General features: G+C 37.5%; 1 protein-coding gene across 2 annotated transcripts in view; it reads left to right on the forward strand.

Moving 5' to 3' along the window:
* LOC100740557 (von Hippel-Lindau disease tumor suppressor) overlaps nt 1-22,696 on the forward strand; it is a 100,452-nt gene extending 77,756 nt beyond the window's left edge. For both annotated transcript variants that reach the window (XM_003493483.4, XM_012391729.3), the window contains exons 2-3: nt 19,037-19,384; nt 20,199-22,696. In XM_003493483.4, coding sequence (XP_003493531.1) covers nt 19,158-19,384; nt 20,199-20,496 — 525 coding nt within the window. In that variant the 5' untranslated portion in view covers nt 19,037-19,157 and the 3' untranslated portion in view covers nt 20,497-22,696. The remainder of the gene's footprint in view (nt 1-19,036; nt 19,385-20,198) is intronic.
* Nucleotides 22,697-22,965: the final 269 nt, after the last annotated feature.

Genomic DNA, 22,965 nt, shown 5'->3' on the forward strand with positions numbered 1-22,965 from the left:
CTTAAGACACCTGTCAATATTAATTGCATTATTGAGATATGTATAATTTTGTGTGCTAGACTAGATTAGCCGCGTAGTAGTGACACACATATGTGAGTATGAGTGTATGAAAGTATGTGTGTGTACGTCTCGAAAAACAAATGAATGCAACTGTTCCGTTGGCAGTGTGGTATGGAAGATGGCGAGACAAAGAGAGTGCTGAGACACGTGCAGGTGTATATCAACGAAGATCCTGGAGATCATTTATTAAATAAGTCTAAAACTATTTTAATATGAATTCTAAGTGTAACCTTAGTGTTCCTTTACTTTTATTTCGGCAATTAAGATCCACAATTCTCAACATACATAGTTCTAATAGCAGCTCACTTCTTAACAAAGATCATTATTTCCGATCTCGATGAGTCGCAGATTATCCCTTAACTCACTCTCGAATATTAAAATATCTCTCATTTTGTCAACTAACTGTACGATCGTCTGTTACGATAACGCAAAGATAATCATTCCATAGAATAGTATGACAAAAGTGTTTGAAGATCTCGTAACTCGGTATCATGAGACACAAGTATCATCGCGAAGTAAGCGAGCCATTCACAAGGGACAAAGAGGAAGTCAGCTCTCTGAGACTCGGATGCATGAGGGATAATCAAACGTGGCGTTAATTAGACGTCCGTGGCGGGCGTGATTTCGCGAATTAGCAACCCTTGAATCGAATCGAACATCGTGGATTCGTGGAACCGCAATGTCTTTGCGACCGTTGCGAGAGTGCACTTGACTCCAGCTTGTAATTTACAACCTGTGATCTTCCGGCTGAAGCACGCAGCCCTCTTGATGCGGGCCACGATCCTTAAAGAGGAACAAAGGCTACGTCTCGCTGTTAATCGGCTCGACCGCTCCGTCTGCGGCTTTCAATCTACCCCCCACAACTTTCCCGGAATTTCGTGCGCGTTTGATAGATCGAAGGGTTGGTTTCAAGGCCATTTTTTATCCTGGTGTTACGAGGCTGGTAGAGATGTTTCAGCGTACGTTTCAAATTTTACAGGTGAGCACCGAAAAGGATGAAGATGCAGATAGGATTCGGTATAGGATCTAATATCGCAAATATTTCGAAGAGGATGAGAGAGAACGATCTTAAGACAAGGATATCGTAATAATATTGGTAGATGAAAGAGTTAAGGATGAATTATATAAAAATTCGTATGAATTCTGTTATTAGATAAGAGAGATGAAAGATCATTTTCTCTAAGAATTTGTACGAGCGATATTCAAAGGGATGAAGGTACATGTAGAACACTAATTCTGAAAAACACCAATTCTGGAACTAAAAGCAAACTTCAGTGTTACGTATGTAAAAATATTATTCATCCCTTTCTGTCTAAAAACGGATGCTTCTTGCCTCTTCCTCCGTAACAAAAATCTACAGTAATAAAAAAAAAAGAAAAAAAAGACAGTAGAACAAAGAAAACATTCAAGTGATTTATCTCTCTGCAGGACTCATAACGTAACAAATCTAAGAAAATCCTTCAGGCATCATGCTTACGACGAATGGGAACAGAATCGCTCACCCCTGGACAAAGCGTGAAATTTACAAGAATTTCAATTCATAGTAAAGAGGCCGTAATCCAGGCATTGTTTGTGGCGACCCTCTCAGAACAAATAAGGGTAGCTATAGGGGAAAATGGCGGGGGGAGGAAAGGGTGGCGGAGAAATAGTACAAGGCAAAGAGAAGGGATGAAAAGGGTTTTGCTTCTCACCTTGGCGCGTGTAACGCAAAATCCTCGTCGTCGTTAGCGTGATTCTGTAATCGTGCTATCCTCGTACATTCCGCTATTCATTATCGTTCATCGTTGATCCCCAACCATTTCTTTCCATCCCCTCGTTCGTCCTAGCGTTAGTCGTTTAACACTTTAATTAATTACCACGATGGTCATCGATGAACGTTTTACTAAACTTGTTAAGACGATCAAGATAAGGTAAAACGGCGTAAAAATTGTCCTGCTGCGTGAACGATTTGGATAACTAAGCTGCGAATTTTTATTAAATTTAAAAATGCGTATAATACGAACAAAATGTAAAAGTGTACAAAGCATACAAAGCTTAGTATTTATTAGCTTTATTTGCCTTCATAAAGATATGAACTCGCGTAAGTCACCGCGGTCATTGGATATCGTCGCCAGAAAAAAGTGGGCAAATGCGATATAATATTTTGGAAAAATGAAATAGCATACGAAATATACAAAATTCGAGTGGCAGTCAACGTGTTAAACGTCTCCGCTTCCGGGAAACTTGGAAAATCGTGCAGGCCGACACCGGCACGCGAGAACACCGGCTATTTATCAATGGGAGAGCGTTTCGGTCGCTGTCGCGTGAATAATAAAGAGGGCACTAATTGGCTCCGTTAAAAGCTTCCATTGTTGGAACGGAGAACAAGGGGAGCCGAGGGGGTTGTTTTTCACGCGATCGTTTGATACTAAAGTTGAAATGTGTTTTATTTAAATTTTAATCGCTAGCACCATTGCGATTTCGGCTTTCGCGCGAATGAGCTTTTTAATCGGACAACGGATTTGCTTAGGAATTTGGGATTGTGAGCGGTTAAACGTTGATATGATAATTTCTGAAATAATTTAAGAAATAATGTATTCAAAGATACCAGCATTTTGAGAATAGGTGACAAGCCCAACAAGCTTTCTAAGAAATGAATGTCATTAATTTTGTTATTTCGTTGAAATTAGAGTCCACATAATTAAGTGATATTTTTCAATGTTCCAGAGTGTAATAAAAACGCATATATAATCTCAAAATCAAATGAAAACATAGTTTCGAAGTGACATTGGTTGACACACATACGTATTGAATTTTTAAATTATCTTTTCATAAAAAAAGAAGCAAATATGACTTATCATGTTTTTCTCGTGAGATTTTTTAATTATTGAAGAAACAGAACGACAACAATTACAGAAAGCGTTGATATTTTCATTTCTGGATGCCAGGGAATTATTGTAACTTTGCATTTTAATTCGAGAAATGGCATCTTAACATCGGCGTATTAAATTTCCCGTTTAGTTGCATCGGGGAACAAAGACAGCAAACTGAAATTAAAATATTGAATTTCCACTCTATTTACTTGGGGAACAGCAACTGGAACATCTTAAAATCGAAAACACGGGTTGGAACGAGGTGACGCGGTATCTCAAGTTTCCATTCTGCTTCCCCGGATTTTCGCTTGGTTTTATTAAGTTTCCTTCGTTTCACAGACTTCCCTTATACTCCTTATCTCGTTCAACCCTCGCACTGTTCATTCCACCGCGCAGATCTCTCGCCTATCATCTCCGTTTTACGTTTAATTTCCTGACAGTCAGGTTCGACTTTGCGTTTCTACAAGAAATGCGATCTTGGATTTTCTAGATGTTTCCCTAACGAGTTCGAATCTCTCATCGCGTACCATTATATTATGCTTGTCGCATCCATTGTTTTATAATCAAGGACTATCGGTATTACTGCAGTTTCCTCGGTTAATTGTTAATTAGCGATTACCATTTTACGAGCAGATTTTTGTTTACTTATCTAGAGGAAATTAGAATTGATTATATCGATATTTTTCTCGTGTGAAAAATATAAATATAAGAAATATCTTTTGAAATCCTATGTTGGAAATATAAGTTTTTATGATACAATTAGCCGAGGGATGAAGCTGTAATTAACTGTGATTTCTCCTCTCACAAGAAAACAAAGTTCTTTTCGTAGAATTTCTATTTACCACCTTATTTGTAGAAATGTATTATTTAAATCTTAATCGCTTAATCTTTATAAAAATATGAATTTCTATAAACATCCAGTCTTAGTCTACCAATCACACAATTGAGTGAGGAAGCTACGGTAACACGGTAGCCGCCTAATTAAAAGAAGAATGCAACGTGCTTCCCACTGTATAGATACATTCCCCTTTGGTAGCACTTTAGAATAGCACAGCGTTACATTCCTTTACATAATATAGTTTCCCATTGACAATGGCTTACAGTATCAAGCATTACGTTTCTACGGCGATAGTCACGAATTACTACGTATTAACGATTAAATATTACTTAATGGATAACAATCAGTTATGGTTCCGGGTTTGCTTGTTCGTTTCGTGACTCAGTGAAGATACCGCGAGTTACCGAAACGTTTGCCTCGATCACGAGTCAAACGGTGTATTGTCCGCGTGGTTGCTCGAGGCTTGGCAGTACTGTCACTGAATACAAATCGCATTATCGCTGGAAAGCCGATTACAAAGGTGTTTTATGTTATATACCGCGAAAGGCTCGCGGTTGTGAGCATTATGTTGCAGCATTCGGTTCTTCGCTTAATCCTCTTACATAAGATAATGAAAAGGAAGCAACGAGACGTAAAGAGCCACGTAGTTATTTGTTCTATGCTTCGTATTACGCAATTTACTTCGTGGAAAATATTCAAAGATTCTATCTAAGGATTTTCTAATTTATTTTCATACCGTTGGTTCGATAGAAAATTGACGCGTCTTAAGGACAAAGAATCATCGATTTTGGATTATGAAAATGATGTATTGCATAGGATAAGAGAGTCGTTAATTTTATTAAACAGAATTGCGTTATTTGTCAATTATATAATATAATATAATTTAAAATGGAGGTTTTCCGATTCTTGTTTTCATAACAGTAAGATATTTCAGCAGGGACTGTAAAAATTCGATGGTTATCAGTTAAATTGTGAAAACTGAAAATTTTCTATGGTTAAATGTGTGAATAATTAACAATTTTCTTCTGACGAATCAGATTACTGCTTTAATTTCGAAAGATCAGATTTGTTTTTTAATACCAGATATTTCTCAATCACTAATTATTCTTTTCTTTCAAGATTATTTGCTCACAATGTAACCTACTTGCAACTTCTCTATACCATAGAAGAACCTAAAGCATCTTTAAACATTTACCAGTACCGAGATTTCTTCAAGATTGTAACAAATGTGGCCCGATTACACAAACGCTCGCAATTAATTGTTACGACACGCTGAATCATTACGCGAATAAAAATGCTCATTTTCTGATTTAAAGATAGCTCGATGATCAACCTTTCCTGCCTTACCAGGATTAACTCGCAAGGTTTCTAACTTTATACCTTCGACTTCGTTTCGCGACATTCATCAAACCAGTTTACTGGCAGCTGTCACGAACGAAAAAGGTTTTACTATCGGTTGTACTTCTTTCTGGAGATCTCTGCAACGTTCTTCGAACGCTTGGCATACATAGTTTATCCAAGCGAGGGCTGTCATGTATCTATAACCAAGCGATGCTATTTTTGGAGAACACGTAACAGAAAGGCACGAGCAAAAGCATGGGATATCTGGTTACAGAAATTCATTAAAATCTATTTATTATAAAGCTATGTTAGCAAAATTTTATGGTATGTAATTAATATATATTCCGTACCTAATATTAAACATTTTTCGTATCTAATATTTTATTGTTTGATTCATTTCTTACCTTTTAATTTTTCTAATTTTCCATTCTTTTTTTTTTTTTTTTTGTTTAAAGAGAAATATGTCTGCACGCATTAGGTAAGTAAAATTTTTGGATAAACGAATCACGTACTTTTTGGATTATTTTCACGTTTCATTTATTTTCGATTACATTTTTATTTAGTAGTTTGTACTCGTCTAGATGATACTATTAAGGTCTTTTTCTTGGTTCTAAAATTCCTTCTGTAACCACAAGGAAATTAGAAGAATAGATTGGATAAGAGGCCTGTATCGAGCTGGTTTCGAGACGAAAATTAATGGGCTTCTTCTTTGTTGAAAGGCGTTAGAGAAGTTGGGAAGTAAATTGATGGGTTATTTCTTGTTGGGGAACCGTTTATGTACTCTGTTCGATGAATTTTATCCACGGTGGAATAAAATTTGTTTATTCGATGGTTCACATGATACTAATCAAAACCTGCAATTCAAAGAATAGAAAAGCATGAATCTTCAAGTCACTAGCTATTAATCTTTCAAGTATCAAAACATTGTTCTTTTAAATTATCAACTTTAAGTTTATCATACTATTTGACATTCTTAAAATATCTACAGAAACATCGTTGATACCACTTAATCATTCGCACTTACCTCAGTTTCCAAAATGTCCTCCCTCCAAACTCATATTCTCTGAGTTTTCCTATTTTCGCCCTGCTACGATTCTCGAATTTTTATATTTCAATTTCACACTAATTTTAGCATACCAGGAGAATTCGTAAGGTTTTCAGATGATGCCTCAGACGAAATTACATCTTCAGAGTCCAGACTGTAGATATTGTGTTTTCTAAAGTTAGAAAAACATAATCGGGTCGAAAATAACTGAACGAAGAGTGCAGCATAAACGCACTAGGCTTCTTCACGAGAACAGATTCTTTCTCTACGATGATTGCAGCCGAAAATAAATGCAGACAGAAAAAAGTATAAATTGAGAGACGGAAACAATTTTTAAGACTTTCCTAAACGTAACAACGTTAACCCAAAATTCACAGCTCTTGCTTGAGTAGTACAAAATTTTCATCCGATCAGATCCGACGTTACACACCCAATTCCTCATCTCGTTTTCGTGAATGTTAAAGGGAACGATGGTGTTTTCAGTACCACAAACAGGCAGCAGCTTCTCTTCTTGCTGGTAGTGTCCCTGCGTTACCTAATTGCCAGGTCCGAAGCGAATGTGTATGGCTACGCCCGGTCCAGCCTGTGTATTTCTCGCTATCGTAATTTGTACGCTCAATTATCTCCATTGTTCTCGCGATCGAGCGCGAACACAATCGATATACAATGGGCGTTTTCGTCTGTTTGCCAACCTATGGTCGGCCACAAAGCGCGTGGAGAGTAGACGGTTACGTGGCTGGAATCAGTGCTGGAATCGGCAGCATAGATCACCCCATGGACAACCGTTGCCCGGCTACGAGCAAATAGAAACAGAGTATGTACCAGCATTAATCATTTTCAGTATCCAACTGTTGTATTACACCTTTGTTCTTTCTTCTTCGTCTTCTTCCTCTTTCTCTGTATCCTTGTCTCTTCCGTGTTAACAACTCTTCTTCCTTCCGGAAGGAATTTTTTTAGAAAATAATCGATGAAAGAGGATAGCGAGGTCGTAGAATTAGACTGAAGTTACCAGTTATGCTTCGAGGGTTGTAAAAGAGTAATTTTAAGTAACACTAAAGCATTACTAAATGATGTGAAACTTATTATGTAGTTGGATCTAATTCTTTATGATTTATAACCAAATTACAGATTGTAGATTACATATATATGCACATATAAATTATGCTTATAGATTATAATGTATAGTTAGAAAAATTGGAATGTACTAGAATAATTAGATTATAAATCGTGCTTGTAGATTATAAATTAATAAATAAAGATATATAGATTATAATCTATAAGCAGAATTTGTAATCTAATTATTCTAGTATATAAATACAATAATAAATGCGATTTTGTATGAACAACTTTGTATTCACTATGCGACATGTGCGGCTGCGCATGAATGGATCTAACTACTTAATGCTTTAACTCGCAATTTCACTAAATCGGTTCCATTGATTGTGTTCTGTCTTTCTCTAAAAGTAGTGTATCGTTGCGTATGTATTTGCAAGGTTGTGTTGTGATAACACTTGAGTCATTTAACGTAACATTTGGGGTTTCACTTATTTAACGTTGGATTAGAATAGCTCAGTACTGAAACTTGTGAGGTATCTCATACTCGTGACGGTGGTTTAATCGAAGCTTTTGATAAGCTTTTCAATAGTTCAATTGTTTGAGCTGCATAGCTCAAACGATTCATTGGATTTATTGGTTCATATGGCTTTTGGAATTTTCTAATAAACCTTCCAATGAGGTTATTTCGCGATTTCCGCTATAATATCGCGATTCATCAAGCATAATTAATTTTAATTTCAATCTAGTCGATCTCTTTTCTATGGGTTATCATTGACTGGTGAATTGTTCATCGGATCGGAATATTAATTTCACTTGTTTGCACGAAAAATTTCTATTTCAATACGTTCAGTATATTCTATTTTGCACTGTTGCGAGTGCCTAGTGAAATATGACAAGGTTTTCATTAAATTGCTTCAGATCTTCACTATGCAGTTTAGAACGTGTGATTTGTAACTTGTCATAACTACTGTTCAGACTCTGTAATACGTTCCTGCATCGATTCGATCTTCCCATGACTGAAATAATTTATTTTATCATCGAGAAATCACCTTACTTTCGTACAATTGTGGAAGAATTTGAAAAGTTCCAGAATTAAATGGATAAAATGTAAATGCAAAAATTGTCCAAGTATTCAGGTGTGTTAGGAAGGAGAAATTTAGAAATACGTATTCGATGCATGTTAGTATTAAATCCTTTGGTTATTAACGCGTTATCGACCAACATAGGCTACTCCAATTAATACTACCCCTTCTGGCTGACGAAGCTTTGATAATAATTGATCTTTTAATCCAGTTTTATCTCGTAAAATATTCTGTAAACTTCACTAAATCTGCTAGAATATTTTTGAATACTTTTTCATTTTTGCATATTATATGCGTTCTGTCCACTTTTGCGCTTTTAAATTTCCCACAAATGCATAACAATCCACAGTCCACTCGTCGTTATGTTATTTCCAATGTTATAGTAACGAACAAAACTGAACACGTACCCTTTAACAAATTTTTTTTTAAATTAGGTCAAACGACTTGTTTCTTTTTCTTTTTTATAGAAATTAGAAGAATCAGCTTAGTAGATGATTTGTAAAAAATATTGTAAAATACGATTTTTAGCCGGACCTGTAATGAAACTTTAAACAATACGTGTTCTTCGCTATTCCGAGCAATTGGAATTTTTTTCGAAAACATTTTCACGCGTCATCTGGTAAACCGAACCTGATACAACTTCTGAATAAAAAATCAACTCGTCTGGTCCTATTTCAAGGAAACTATTCGTATTTTAAAGACTGTGTGTTCAGTTTCGCTCATTGCTCTAGACACGCAACGTTTCGAAATCGTCTATCGACGCGAGCAACAGAGTAGCCACATATATCCGCTAAATTTCAACGAAATCGCTTGTATATTTTCGCGAAATCGGAAGTCTTTTAAGACCTTTCCTTACCTCTTGGTGGATTTCTAGTCGTCGATGTTATCGTAGCCCGATATTTGTCGTTTCTGTGGCGAGTTCGAGAGGAGGGAAAACGCCAACCTGGAAACGTAATAAAGCGACGGTGCATCTGGTAGCGGTGCGATGCTCGGCTCGCAGCCGCAATTTCTCTCCTTCTGCGACTGCTCGGCCTAAGTAAATACTTGCCGATCCTGCGGATTGCTCGCCGCCGCAGCTGCATCGTCTTGTCGCTGTCGTTCTGCATGTATCTCGCAGCAAATTAAGGCTCCGCTGTTTACCGAACCTTCAACAGGATACTGGTTCTCCTCCGCGTCGATGCACATTGCGCTTTTGCCTCTCGCTTCGATCGACTCCGGCGATCGTTTATGGCTCCGGTGATACACCAGCTGCTACACGAAATATCGGCATCGGGGGGTGTTTGTTTGTCTGTCTGTTTGTTTGTTTGTTTGTTTATTTGTTCGCGCGGAGATGAGGAAGGGGGGAACAGGGCAGCGTATTTTTGGTCTGTTGATTCAGAATGAGATTCGAAGTTTAGGTAGCAGGATTAGAAGTGAAATTTTGATTTTCTGTGAGAGACAATCAAAAGTGAGTATACAGTTTGAATAGGAATTTGATTCATAGGATTTATGGTTAGGTTTCTTTGGGGGATGGGGATTCTCGTTGTTTATCGAGACTGTTTAAATTGTTTCTTTAGCTTTTAGCATTTTAATTAGAATTCCCTGAATATAGATATTCCCTGAATCAAGATTCAGTAATGGTTTCATGTATTGAAGAGAAATTGAAAGATCATGTTCTCCACTGATCAAATTACAATTCTACTTTCTAGTTTTCTTGTTTCCAATTAGCATACTAAAATCTTACTGCTGTTAATTAAATTGTCCAAACTCGGAGAAACGTTCTTTTCCTTTGAAATCTGGTATTGCAGACGAGCGTAGTGTCTACAAGGAAGATGTTAAAGTGAAAGTTAAGTAAAGATTCACTCGTTATAGAGTACAGAGAAAGTTGGATTTTTGGCCAGAGTATCTTCAGCCAGGTACAAGAAGAGACAACGTAATAAATTAGCGAATATAGTCGTTAACCTTTTCACTGCTGATTCTTAGATGCAACGATTAAAAGTATTGTCATGATTTTCATGACGATGTGAAAGAGTACAATAGATCTTTATTAAGCAAAGTAAAGATATCCATTCTCGCGTCTGTTTATACAAGAAAGTAGCTGATGGATCTCCCACCGCAACGACGAAGAACATTCATTGAGAATGATCGAGAAGACGAGGGATTATCCAATAAAGAAGTATTAAATTAGCACTGTTACCTCGACTGATGGACGTAACTACTTAATTGATCGATTTCTCCCTTTTGATCAAATTTTCTTGTACCATCGATCTAGTAGAAATTCTTTGTTTTTTAATGAAACGATGCTTAACCTTAAAAACTATTTTCTAATTCTCTAATTCTTTGATTGTCCTCCAATTTTTTAATTTCTCGACTATGCAGACCTTCGTCCTTCTGAACCTTAATTTTATAATCCTTCAATTTCCTAACGCTCTAATTCTGTAATTTCCCGAACTTCTAATCTCTCGTTAATTCAGTCTTAAAATTCTATAATTCTGCGAACTCTTCAAAGCTTCGGTTCTCAATGTTTCCAGACTTCTGAATCCTTAGCTCCTCGAATCCTTTATCTTCGCGATTCTTCAGCTTTTCCAGTCGCTCAATTCCGCCATTTAAACGTTCTACGATAATTAGACAAATCAGCGAACCCACACGAGCCGAAGTTTCCTATTTTCGCAATTAACTTGCGTTTCCAGAATGCCTCGCGTATCGATCGACAAAATAACTGATCAAAAATCATTCCAAGTTCCATCCGCGCGGTAAACAGGGCGTACCTCTTGCTCGGCTTCGTTAAAATTGAAGCAAAATTCAGCAACCGGTGCGTTTCGAATTACACGTTCGTTAAGAAAGTTTCACCGTGGGCTGCGTTGCCGGCACGGAAAAGATCGCCTGACCAAGTTCGACGGTTCATTATTTCCAATTTGAAGGGATCCTTGCCTCGTTGCTGACGGCCATTTCGCGGAGTTAGTTGCAAATTACCAGGGAAATTACAACGTCGGCTCGGCTCGCCTCCGCTAGCTGTAATTTCACCGGCACGATAGTCGAAATCGTCAGACAACTATCTCTCTTGGATCCAACCCTGTAACCTTTACCTCATCGATCTAACCGTGCTCACTTGTTCCTCCACATACTTGCTGTTTACTTAAAGGATTTTTGGGCAATATCTGTGGAAATTGAGAAAATAAATTATATTTGCTTAATGTTGTCTTTGATACTAAAGTTATTGTTCCAACAACAGGTCAGTGTAAAGTGCTGTTGGTTGTAAGGTCTTCTAAAGAAGTTGAATTTGACAAAAGATTTAATTTTTGGTTAATCTAGTTACGTATGTTTCGTATTAATGTTTCACTTAGAAATTTCCATCTTCTATTTCTAGTACAGGTTTAATATTTGACAGGTTTAACACTATACATTTGTAAATGTTTAAGATTCCATGTAAATTGTAGTAAGCCGAAGTATGTACATACTTGAGAATTTGTATAACCAGTAACAACGTGAAAGGAAGTTCGAAGGAAGAAATTAGCGTATCGTCGACTTAATAAACATGTAAAAAGCACAACTTTCGATATCCAGTCAAGTCTAAGAAACTTCCTACGAAACTTTACGCTTGCCACGCTTAGTACATATTAGCATAAAAAGGAAGAAATAGGATCAGGTAGCTTCAACAACTTACTTATCCCGTGAACTTGAAAACTTAATCGAGCTTTGCACGAAATAATCAAACATCTTGGATAAACGCTATCTTTGATAAAATAATCAAATTATAAGAAAATAATTCAGCAAGTAGAAGTATAAATAATTAACCTTCAGCTCTAAAATTTCAAGTTTCTCTTCACATTCGATCTGTAAATCGATACGATTCTCTCAGCCGAGAGAATCGAAAGCTCTGACCGCGATGCGGCTTGATCGACCCCCAATCTTGCAGGACAATTGCGAGATATTTTAGCCTGGACGTTTCCATTTTCTCCCCCAATGACGAACACGCGACTCCCTCGAACGTAATTGCGACTCGCGTTATGCAAGCGACAAGAAGGAGATACGAAACGAGACAAGGAACAATAGAGTCGTGGCTTTTAAGCACAATTTCTCGCTATCCCGGCGTCGGAATCACCGGCCATCGACTTTTAACAGACTCTAATCTGTCAGCGGAGAAAAAGCCGTTCGGGGGAAAAGTGGATGATGAACGATAACGCGTCTCCACCATGTCGAAATGAGAAAATTCTTCGATCAGTCCGAGTCCTCATCTTTATCGATCTTCTCGATGAGCCTTGGCCGATGATATTTTTTCCATTGATTTATGTTTAGTTATTTTATCGAATATCGAAAGTTCCATCTACTGAATCTTGCTTTGCTTGTATTTATTTCCGTTATTTGTTTCATTGAGTATTATATTGATTGAATTTATATTTGTTTTTTATTTTACCGAGTATCGGAAATTTGAATCGTGCATTGATTGTTTGTTTAAATAACAGTAGATTAGTTTTGAAGAAAATTCTTCAATCAGACAGAGCTTTCGTTTTTGTCGATCTCTTTTGACCGTTGATAATATTTTTCGATAGATTTATGTTCGTTTGTTATTTTATCAAATATTGGCAATTCGATCTTGAATTTCGTGTTTGTTTTATTCATTTTTGTTATTTATTTCTCCCAATATTGTATTAATCGTCTTTATTTATTCCACTGAATATTAAAAGTTCAAATTTTTTTTCTTTGTTTAAATTCAACGTACAGTAGATTAAGCCGAATCTACGCTGTTTCACTTCGAAGAAACACGTTTCATCCGTGAACTATACCGAGGATGAAAGCAGCGTTCATCCGACGTGTTTCTCCATAGTAAAACGATGTAAGTTCGGGTTTAGTTTTACAGTAAAGTACCGTAAGGCCACTGAATTTCTTTTCGGTCGGTCGCATTACACAGCACAATTATTTCTCATTTTCTGTGTATGAACTTCCTTCATTTATCTTCTGTGTCCGCCATTATAACTCCCCCGCAAAGAATCATTTCCAGGAACATGTAACGAGTACGAAACAACCATTTTTCACTTCCTGCATGTCATATCAACTTCATTCGCCTCTCCTTGTTTCGCTCGTCATTGCGCTTGCCCCACGAGAAATTTTCTAAGCCCATTGATACAGTCTATTTAATTTATTTAACATCTGCAACAAGATCGCTTTTTATTTCCTATCGGAAGAAGCTATTCGTGGCAACATTTTGTTATCGTTTCTTACAGCTTGCTACGATCTGCAAACAAACAGTTGACGTGTATATTTTATGAATTAGAAAATTAACAAGGAAATTAATAAAATAAATAAATGAAAATATTTATGTTTCACGCGATTTCCAAATTCCAAATTGTAATCTCTAACTGGCATTATACATCGTCGTGTGATATTTTCTCACAAAAATGAACATACGATATTTTTAAGAAAACCCGATACACTAAAGTAATATTTTTATTTTATACGAACGCTTCGCGTTGTGCTGCCGCATTTTTGCTTGGCGCAACTATAAATAGAAATAAACAATGGAATATAACAAGTAATACTATATAGTAATAATAATAATTGTTATTTCTAAGGAAAAGTTACAACCAACATTGTCGCTGTATTTTTAGGAGATATTTTAGATTTGTAAAATTAAAATTTACTTGTAAAATAAATTACTACGTGCTAATAATAAATAAGATAGAAAGAAATAAGTGAAAACACTCAGCATGCGGATTAAAATTCCGTCGAAGACGTCGGAAATTAATACGAAGAATCATTTCGAACGATATTGTTAGCGTAATCCGCGCCAGACTGTAATCTTCGAATCCACGAACGAACAGAAGTTTCGTGGAAACTTGGAGTCCCACGGGGCAAAACGGCACTCGCGTCGCGATAAATCGCGAAAGATATATAGAATAACTTCTTATTGCGGCTTTGGTCGACCGACGTAAATCTTGCCGCCCTTGTCATCGCTAATTCTAACCGTGGGGTTCGTCGATATTCGCTCGTTGGTTATATCGGTCATTGATGTCCGACAGAGGGAAAAGTTTTAATGAAAACGGTGAGCGTGAAATTCCTCATAGCCGCGATGAAATGCTTTACGACCTGTTGAAGAAGGAATTATTATGCTGTTCGTGTATAGCTCTCGGAGAAAGGAAATCGATTATTAGAGCAGGGGATGGGGCTTCGCTTTTTTCGGATCCTCGGTTGGCAATTGTGGAATCTGTTACCTTTGAGAGATCCTGGTAAATTGATCGGTCGACGTAATTCCGTTTATATTTTGTTTCGTACTTGAGCGCTTTCTTTGTACACGCAGTCCGAAGAGTAACGAGATCCGATTTTTGACAAATTATCGTATCCTTTATAACGTACCACTTTCATTTCATATCGTTCTTTGAAAAATTCTCTATCATTTCTGCTGGCTTTCATCGGTTACGTTCTTTAGTTATCACGTTTGATCAAAGAATATCAGTCAAAGCGTTTTTCTTTTTGACGATTTTAACGAAGGGCGAACTAAAAATGTTTTTTCTTTTTCGTTATATATAAAACTCTTTTTGCGTGATAGTTAAACTTCTAAATTCTCGACATTCAGAAAGGACATCAAGCTTCTGCAAAAATCGAAGAAAAGATAAATCTGTAAAAGCTTCTCGAATTTTGTTACACCGAAAGAGAATTTTTCTCTTTGCCACTTACGATTGACTTCGCTATCGTTTCCGACTAGAAACTTTTTGTGAAACGAATAATCGGGAAGAAACGCCGTTTAAATATCAGGAAGAGGAAAATTGTAGAAATTCGTTTCAGATATGTCGACGCGTGCATCGTGTAAAATCATCGTTATTTCTGTTCTGCTGCCGTTCATCACGGTGGTGGTACTCTCATCCGCTTATAAAACAGCAAAACAATGGCGGAGAACGCCAAAACTCCATTACGGCTTTTCACCGGAAAAGTGAAATCCCGGAAACGCTAGATACTCGCGAGCTTCCCATTTCTGTTTGATAATACGCGCATATCCGAGCAATCGATTGTGCGCTTTTCGCTGCCTCCCCTTTGACGCGAAAATTTAATTGAAAAGTAGGATTTCGCGTTAATTCCATTTCTTCGTTTGGTTCTGGTGACCATTTAACCGAGAAATCGAACGTTCCAAGTGGAATTAGTATTTCATTAATGATAAAAACACGTTTAGAAGAAGATATTTACAAATTACAAGTATTTTAGAATTAGGTAAATTAGAAAGCTGTAGGATTTGAATTATGTAGATCTTTTTGTTAATAATAAGCCGTTGATTTTAACATTAGAATTATAAAATCCATAAGAACCATTGGTTTCGATCTTTTTTCAATTAAAATTGCCATAATCATGCAACAGCTCTTGGTCAAATTTATGTAGATCTTTCCTGAGATCGAAACATAATTATATTAGGTTGTCCGAAAAGTTTCTTTCGTTTTATGAGGAAATAATAGACGCACAACGTTTTTTGTTTTATATTATTTTGTCGAATTACGTACGATCCATTTTGTTCTGTTGAGATGAACACCGTGACATTTCACAGACTTGGTTTCACGTTTGTACGAAGGTGCACTGTTGTAAAAAACACGTTTGCGAAAGAAAGACACTTTCCGGACAACCTGATACATATTTCATTTTCACCGTACCATTTTGATTACAATTAATCACATACATTATATTTACTTATACACCAGAGACTAGTTGTTTTAGCGTTAAACGACTGGGATTGTTTAGAGGAAATGAAAGTCGCGATATGCTTGCGTAATATCTTTTATCTGAACTAGCGAATGAATAAATTTCACGTGGTCGTAGGTAAATTATAGACTGTGGAGAAATAATTTAATTAGATCTTGAAACGAAGAAGCAGATAAATTAATTTGTCACGGCAGGAAACTGTACTCTCAGAAACGTGTTAATTTTAGTAATAGACTTTTCACGAACAATCATTGGTTAGTTGATAAGTACAACTTATATTTATAGAACAGGAATACTGCTACGCCTTCATTTGTCTCGACATTTCTCACTGACGCACGAGATCGTCGGAGAATGTACAGCTATTTGATTACCATCCCATGATTGATTGCCTTGGTTAAATAAACGTGTCTCGCGTCGAGTTAATGTCAGATATTATTTAAATGAATTATTAGCGATCCAGGCTCGCCAGACGGTTCTTGAACTTTCTCAATTTATATTTAGACCGTGTCTCGTCTCAATTTATTCGCATTGAACCGTGTCAATTGCTTTAAAATTGCAATGCTTAGGTGACTTTTGTTTCAAATCTCAAGCTTTCGAACGCTTAAACATTCCAGTTTTTCGAATTGTTTCTAATCTTCAAATATTTAAATTTTTCAACTTCCAAGTTTGTTCGCATTTAAATTTTCAGACAGCTCCTGGATTTCCAAATTCTCGAATTCTCACATTTTTCAATTTTCAAGCTCCGAAATTTTCGAACTTGAAAATTATCCAACATCCAAATTTTCCAACACACAAATCTTCAGACCATAAAACTCTCGAATACTCAGGTTTTCTAATATCGAAATTTTTACGTATTCCAACCTTCCAATTATTTGTAAATCAAATCTCTTCACATTTCAAACGCGACACTCATGAGGGATACGCTTAGTTAAATGATGCACTTTACTATTATTATTATTAAAATGATACACTTTTGAGGGACACCACAAGTCACCGTATTTTCCCTCGAAAAACATATCGGATATCGCTGAAAAGAGTGACCTCGCGACGAAACGTGATATATTCAATTTACGTTTTCTTTTTTCACACGGTATAGATCCATTAGATTTCACACGGCCGGTACCTTTTCCCCTAAATATTTTCCTGTTTGGTTGAGAAATGGAGTCGATATGGACAAACACGCGAAAGAGACGGTCAGAGAGCAGGAGATGAAAAAATCGGCGGACAAATATTCCAATGTTTTTTATGATATGTTGACCAACGTACCCAGTTGGTTCGGCCTGTTTGGCTAGAAAAATAGTTTATGTCCGATCGATTTTCCGACTCGTATTCTGTCTCCTTCCCTTGTCGATGGTGGTTGACGAAAATATTCATCGCGTTCGAATTTTTAAACAAATACTGTTCATCCGTTGGACGTCTACGATGAATTACCAAACTTTCACGTTTGATTTATTTAATCTTTAACAACGAAACTTTTATACAATTCGCACTAAGATGTAAAATATTCTTATTTCGAAAGCGTAAAACATACCTATACTTGGTAATTACATTAAAAAGGCCACATCTCATCAATTTCCTCTCCAAAAGTGCTTTAACTTTAATAATTTATATGCTACTTTATGGTACGTTATTACCAGAATTAATTGGGAAAATTGTAGTTACAATATTGTAAATGTAAAATCTCCAGATTGGCGATGTTTCGTCCGGTGACTCTTTGCTTAGCCCGGAATATATCCCTCGCTCGAGGCAGCCACTCCCTACGTCAATATAATTAGTTGGACCGTGATAATCATAAGGAGCTGTCGTAAAACTAAGCATTTCGATCTGACCGTTAAGGCCGTTGAGTGGTACAAACCACTTTCGAGTCAAAATGTTCCTTATGGTTATTGCTTCATCAAATAAAAAGTGGGGAAACGTGGATTTTCCCATTTTTCCTCGGGATTTTCACTCGTAAGAGACCGGTGGTGGAGCAAGAGTTTTCCTCTGCGATAACATCGTCACCGAACTTCACTGGATCTACGACTACAGATCAGTCTACATCTCTGCACTGGGTTCACTACTTTAACTCAGTCAACATATATTTATTAACTATATCTATTTTTTATAACTCATTAACTAATTAACATATACTCATATATATTAGGTCATCCCACAAGTTCGTGCCGACTTTTGTGTATACATTTCATGTGTCGATTTATAAACATACGGCGATAAGGGACCAATGCACTTGAGCTTAGCTGATCGAGAATAGGCTAGAGCAGATTTTCGTGGGTATAAGATCGTAATATAGTGAACACAGTGACTTCTAACAGTAAAAAATCACGAGTGAAATGCGTATCCATTTTCGACATCTCATGTTATATGAATTTCGGAAAGGAAGTTCTGTAACAATTGCCACGAAAAACGTATGTGCTGTTTACGGAGAAAATGCTCTTTCATCTCGCACCTGTAGGAAGTGGTTCCAACGTTTTAGAGCTGGGAATTTCTGTTTAAAAGACGAGGAACGCTCCGGGCGTTCTCCTCAGACAGACGAAGATAAAATTCGGGATCTTGTTGGAAAATCACGAAGTTTGACAGTTCAAGAGATGTCAAATGTTCTGAAGATACCTAAGACAACGATTCATAGGTGTTTAAAAAAAATAACACATATAACCGCTCGAAAAACGGCACGAACTTATGGGATGACCTAATATATATACGCAACATGCGTAATCATCTTGTCTAGAAGTTGTTGGAAATACATAACGTATTATAACCTGTTTCCTCGGCGTTATAATTACTTCAACTACCTCTATTATCTTAAATGAAATAGGGGACCGATCAGTTTCGTGGCGTCGATTGTATATCGTAACGGGAATTTACGACTCCCGTTGACGCGCTTCTTGAGATCGCGTCTCTCCGCGAACGGTCGACAAAACAGGCGATGTTACACGTACAAGTGAGGTTATTCACAGTAAAATCGATGCGGCATGCTGATATTAAATAAAATCACAAATATCAGGAAGAAGATGCTGTGAAGCTTTTCTTTACCAAAATCTTCTTCGATGCACGTGAATCAGACAGCCCTCGATTAATCCAGGTCCGTTTGATTTTCTGCTTTCAGTCGTCGCGAAATCGTAACTCGAGGGGAGGAGAAGGTGGCAAGGCGGAAAAAAGAGCGATATTTTGAGCGCAGCGAAGTTTCGCAGTTGGTCAAAGGGTGAGCTAAGAAAAGCGCCGGAAGAATGGGGGAGAGCCAGGAACAACAGCAGCCCCTGCTTCGTTCGATCAACAACGTGTACGTGTCCCTCGTTAGGTTCATCAACAAGACGATGCACAACGTCGTTCTCTACTGGATCGATTATCAAGGTCGGGCTGTCAGCTACGGTGTATTGTCGCCTGGCGATTGCCTCGACATCGACACGTTTGTTACGCATCCGTGGATCTTCGTCGACCAAGAAACCAGAGACAGGTAGGATTCCTCGAAGATTCCTAAAAAATTCTTCGAAGATTCTTCGAAATGGAAAAATTGGATCCTCTCGAAGTCCGTTGAATTTCCAAAGGCACTTTTGAACCTTAACTTCCTCTCTACATTTGTTATGTCGATCGTATTTGAAAGGAGCCATAGGGTCTGTTGCTTCTTCCCTTTGCGTTTTCCTGAATCGCGTGATCGAATGGTAAAGGAACTTTCGAACGGTCGAAACAGACGATGCTATCTCCATTAATGCGGTTAGAGTTTGTTCTGTGGGGATCTGTGCGTTTTGTCCGGACGCTGAACGAAGAAAGAGTTGGTTTGAAAACGTACATTTAGATCTAAGCAAAGATTTTACGTGTTTAGATTTTTAACTAATAGGAAACGCGGTGAAGAAGAAACGTATTACAACAATTCTTAAATTCTAGAATTCCAGAATTCAGGATATGACAGATATAACGATCGAATAAGAAACGTGGTACTGCATGTTCGCCACACAAGAAAGTACTTGTACATGTCTCTATTGAAACTTGAAACGCGATAGCCACTACAACTTTGCAAGATTCAGCTGCATCAAGCGAAGCCAACATCGGTCTTCTCGTTACCAAAATTAAACTACATCACCGCTTCTCCCTCCATTTTCCAAAAACCGATACAAACCACTTCAAAGTCCACCTTCCCACTCAGAAAAAGCTTCAAAACGCTACATCTCTTTCTTCGTTCAACGCAACTCCGAATTTGCTTCGTGAACAACGATTAGATCATAATTATCAAGCGAATGGAGGGCAGCTGGCTGCACGATGGGGGTTTTTAGGTACACAGTGAACCAGAAGGAGGTGTTCTTCCCGGAGCCGAGTCCGTTGTTGTTAGTGAGACAGGAACGTCGCTATCCCATCAGGGTAGCTTTGCATCCCCGTCGAAGACGCGAAAGGACCGACGTCTTCATCACGCTACCGGTTTATACTCTGCGCGAGCTGTGTCTGAGGGCCATCAGGCGTCGTTTGACGCACGATGAACAGGCGTTTCAGCTCGACATTCCGAGGAGCCTTCAGTACGAGCTCGCGATCATGCTGCTGAAAAACGAGGAAATAAATAACGCTCGAAACTTGTAGCGATCGATTCGTACGGCTTAGCGAGTGTCAGCCCGGTGTCTCTTCTGATCCCTGGATCTTCGCCATCGTGATATTCAGGTCACTCCGGTCGGAAGATTCTGCCAGTATAGCCGTTGGTTTGCCGGTGGTTTCGCGGGGAAAGCGTTTTCCGGTCTATTGGCTTTGAAGAGGAACTTACTTTGGATTTTCGGGGTTGCTGCGGCATAGCTTCAGGAAATTGGACTTGGGGGCTTCTCAATGGAAGGTGGGATATTTCAGGACGGTTTTTGGAGGATCCGTTGGCAGCTCCGCTGGTTTTTAGGCAGCACGCAACGAGCTAGGGATTTTCGAACGATGTTAGAAACCGCGCGAGCGACTACCTATCTGTTGATCGCTTTATAGCGCCGTATTCTGACTCATAAAAGTATTTAAAAACTTAACATATAGGAATTATACATTTCGGAGTTTCGTTAGTGCCGTAACGAACACGCGAGTTGATATAAGAAACCCGAAAGCGTCGTGTATGGTAACTTAAGTATTTGAACGCCACAACGTGGGAATCTTTTATAGATACATTACGCGAGTTACACGGAACGTTTCAGAATTTCGTTAGAATTCGTTGTAGCGAGATACGAGTATCTTGATACATTGTTAAAATTTGAGAACGATGAAAACGTGGCAGTTCGATTTTACATAGAAGACCAAAACAATAGATATTAAAATTGTAATGCAAGTACACTTAACAGAAGTAAAAGAACACAAAAATCTGTAGAAATGTTATGAGTATGAAATCATGAAAATTCGTGGAAGAAACTTCCCCGGGAGGAAGTTTGGATTACAACAAAACTATATAGCAAATTCGCGGAACAAACGTTTGGCTCGATCGGCACGTGTTTGCCTCGATTCACCGAAAAGCCACGATAGTCTGCTGAGTTACGTCGCTTCCCTCTCGAAACCGCGATACGTGTACAATGTGTACATACGTGTAATATATGTGTGTATTTTATCGCTTGAACGTTTCGAGCTTATCGGCGCGCGCCGAATTCCTCCAGAGCCTGTCCGCCTTCCGCGAAAAAACCACCAGTTTTAACAATTTTTAACCAGGTTGGTTCCCGAATCTATTTATCTCTTGTTTCGACAATCAAAAAAGCTCTTAATATTTGGAAAAAAAATTGTAACATTCAAATAGATTATGGATTTTCGTGACAAAATTTCTTATTTTATGAAAATAATTCAAAATATAGGACCTGGGCAGATATCTGTTTCGTCTGTTAGGAACTGCGGCGAATATACTCTTTGTATATTTTGTACGCTTTTGTATAATATGCCCACTCTTTGAATATCGCCGCTTTTAAATTTGATCGATGATGGATCGTTTATCGTTTATACGCGATATGAAACAAAAAGCTTTTTTCATCCTTTTCGATCTAATGAAACTTTTGGCAATAAAAGAGACCGCGATTAGATTGAAAATAATTCAACGAACGCAGTAGAGTTACACGTAGAAAATATTAAAAACGTTGAAAATACAGTGTATCGCTGTTTCAGTTCTTTGACATCGTTTAATTCTTATCGTGCATTGTTATGCACGTTGCACGTCTGTTCGAAGCGCAAAGAAAATTAAAACATTCCACGTGATTTCTGATATAATCGATAAACTATCCGCTTCGGTAATTGTCTTCCTCTTTTCTTTTATTTCTCTTCGTTGATTACAATAATCAATAAACCGTAAGTAATTAAAGTCTGATAAATGTAATTCTGAATTAATTGCGAGATTAAAAACGATCTGCGTTTGGTAGATTAATTAAAAGTAGGCTCTCGAGGGAACAAATATTTTACTCGTTTCCTTCGCAACTCATTTTTATCAATTTTACAATTTGATAACAGTTTCATACATATAATTAGCCTACGGTCGAATGTTACTATTATAGTATCGATTAATCGTGGTTATTAGTAAGTTTAATTTAAGGTACATAAAGGAGCGAACTGTTGCTCCCGTAGAAATAGTCATTCATATTTTTCATATCCTATATTTTCGTAATGAAATCTCCTAAACATTCGCTGGTGTTCCATTGGTGGGAATGTTGCTACTTTTTAAGAGACTCCCTTGTGATGAGGGACATTGCGGTAATCTTTTATTAACTCGATGTAAATTACCTGACTTGTAAGTATTTTTACTCGTGAATACTTTTAAGGTGATTAAACGGCATGAGAAAAAATAGTGATTTATTGTTTCCTCGATGAACCTATCCATCGTTCTCTCCTTTCGTTTTAAGCTTCATTTTCCCATCGGTTGCGGTCCGGAAGATTTACGATTATCAGGAAAATTGTCCGATAAAACGTAGATGTAGGGAAAATCATTTGAAATGGAGAACGCCGTTGTTTGATTATTTAAAAAAAAATTTAATTCTGTTTAAAAATCTTCGCCATTGAACAATTTATGTATTTCTATTCTGCTATCGTTTCAACGTCGATTCGACGGTTATGGGG

Source organism: Bombus impatiens, unplaced genomic scaffold (genome assembly GCF_000188095.3).
Source record: "Bombus impatiens unplaced genomic scaffold, BIMP_2.2 scf_1152, whole genome shotgun sequence".
Taxonomy (NCBI): Eukaryota; Metazoa; Arthropoda; class Insecta; order Hymenoptera; family Apidae; genus Bombus; species Bombus impatiens.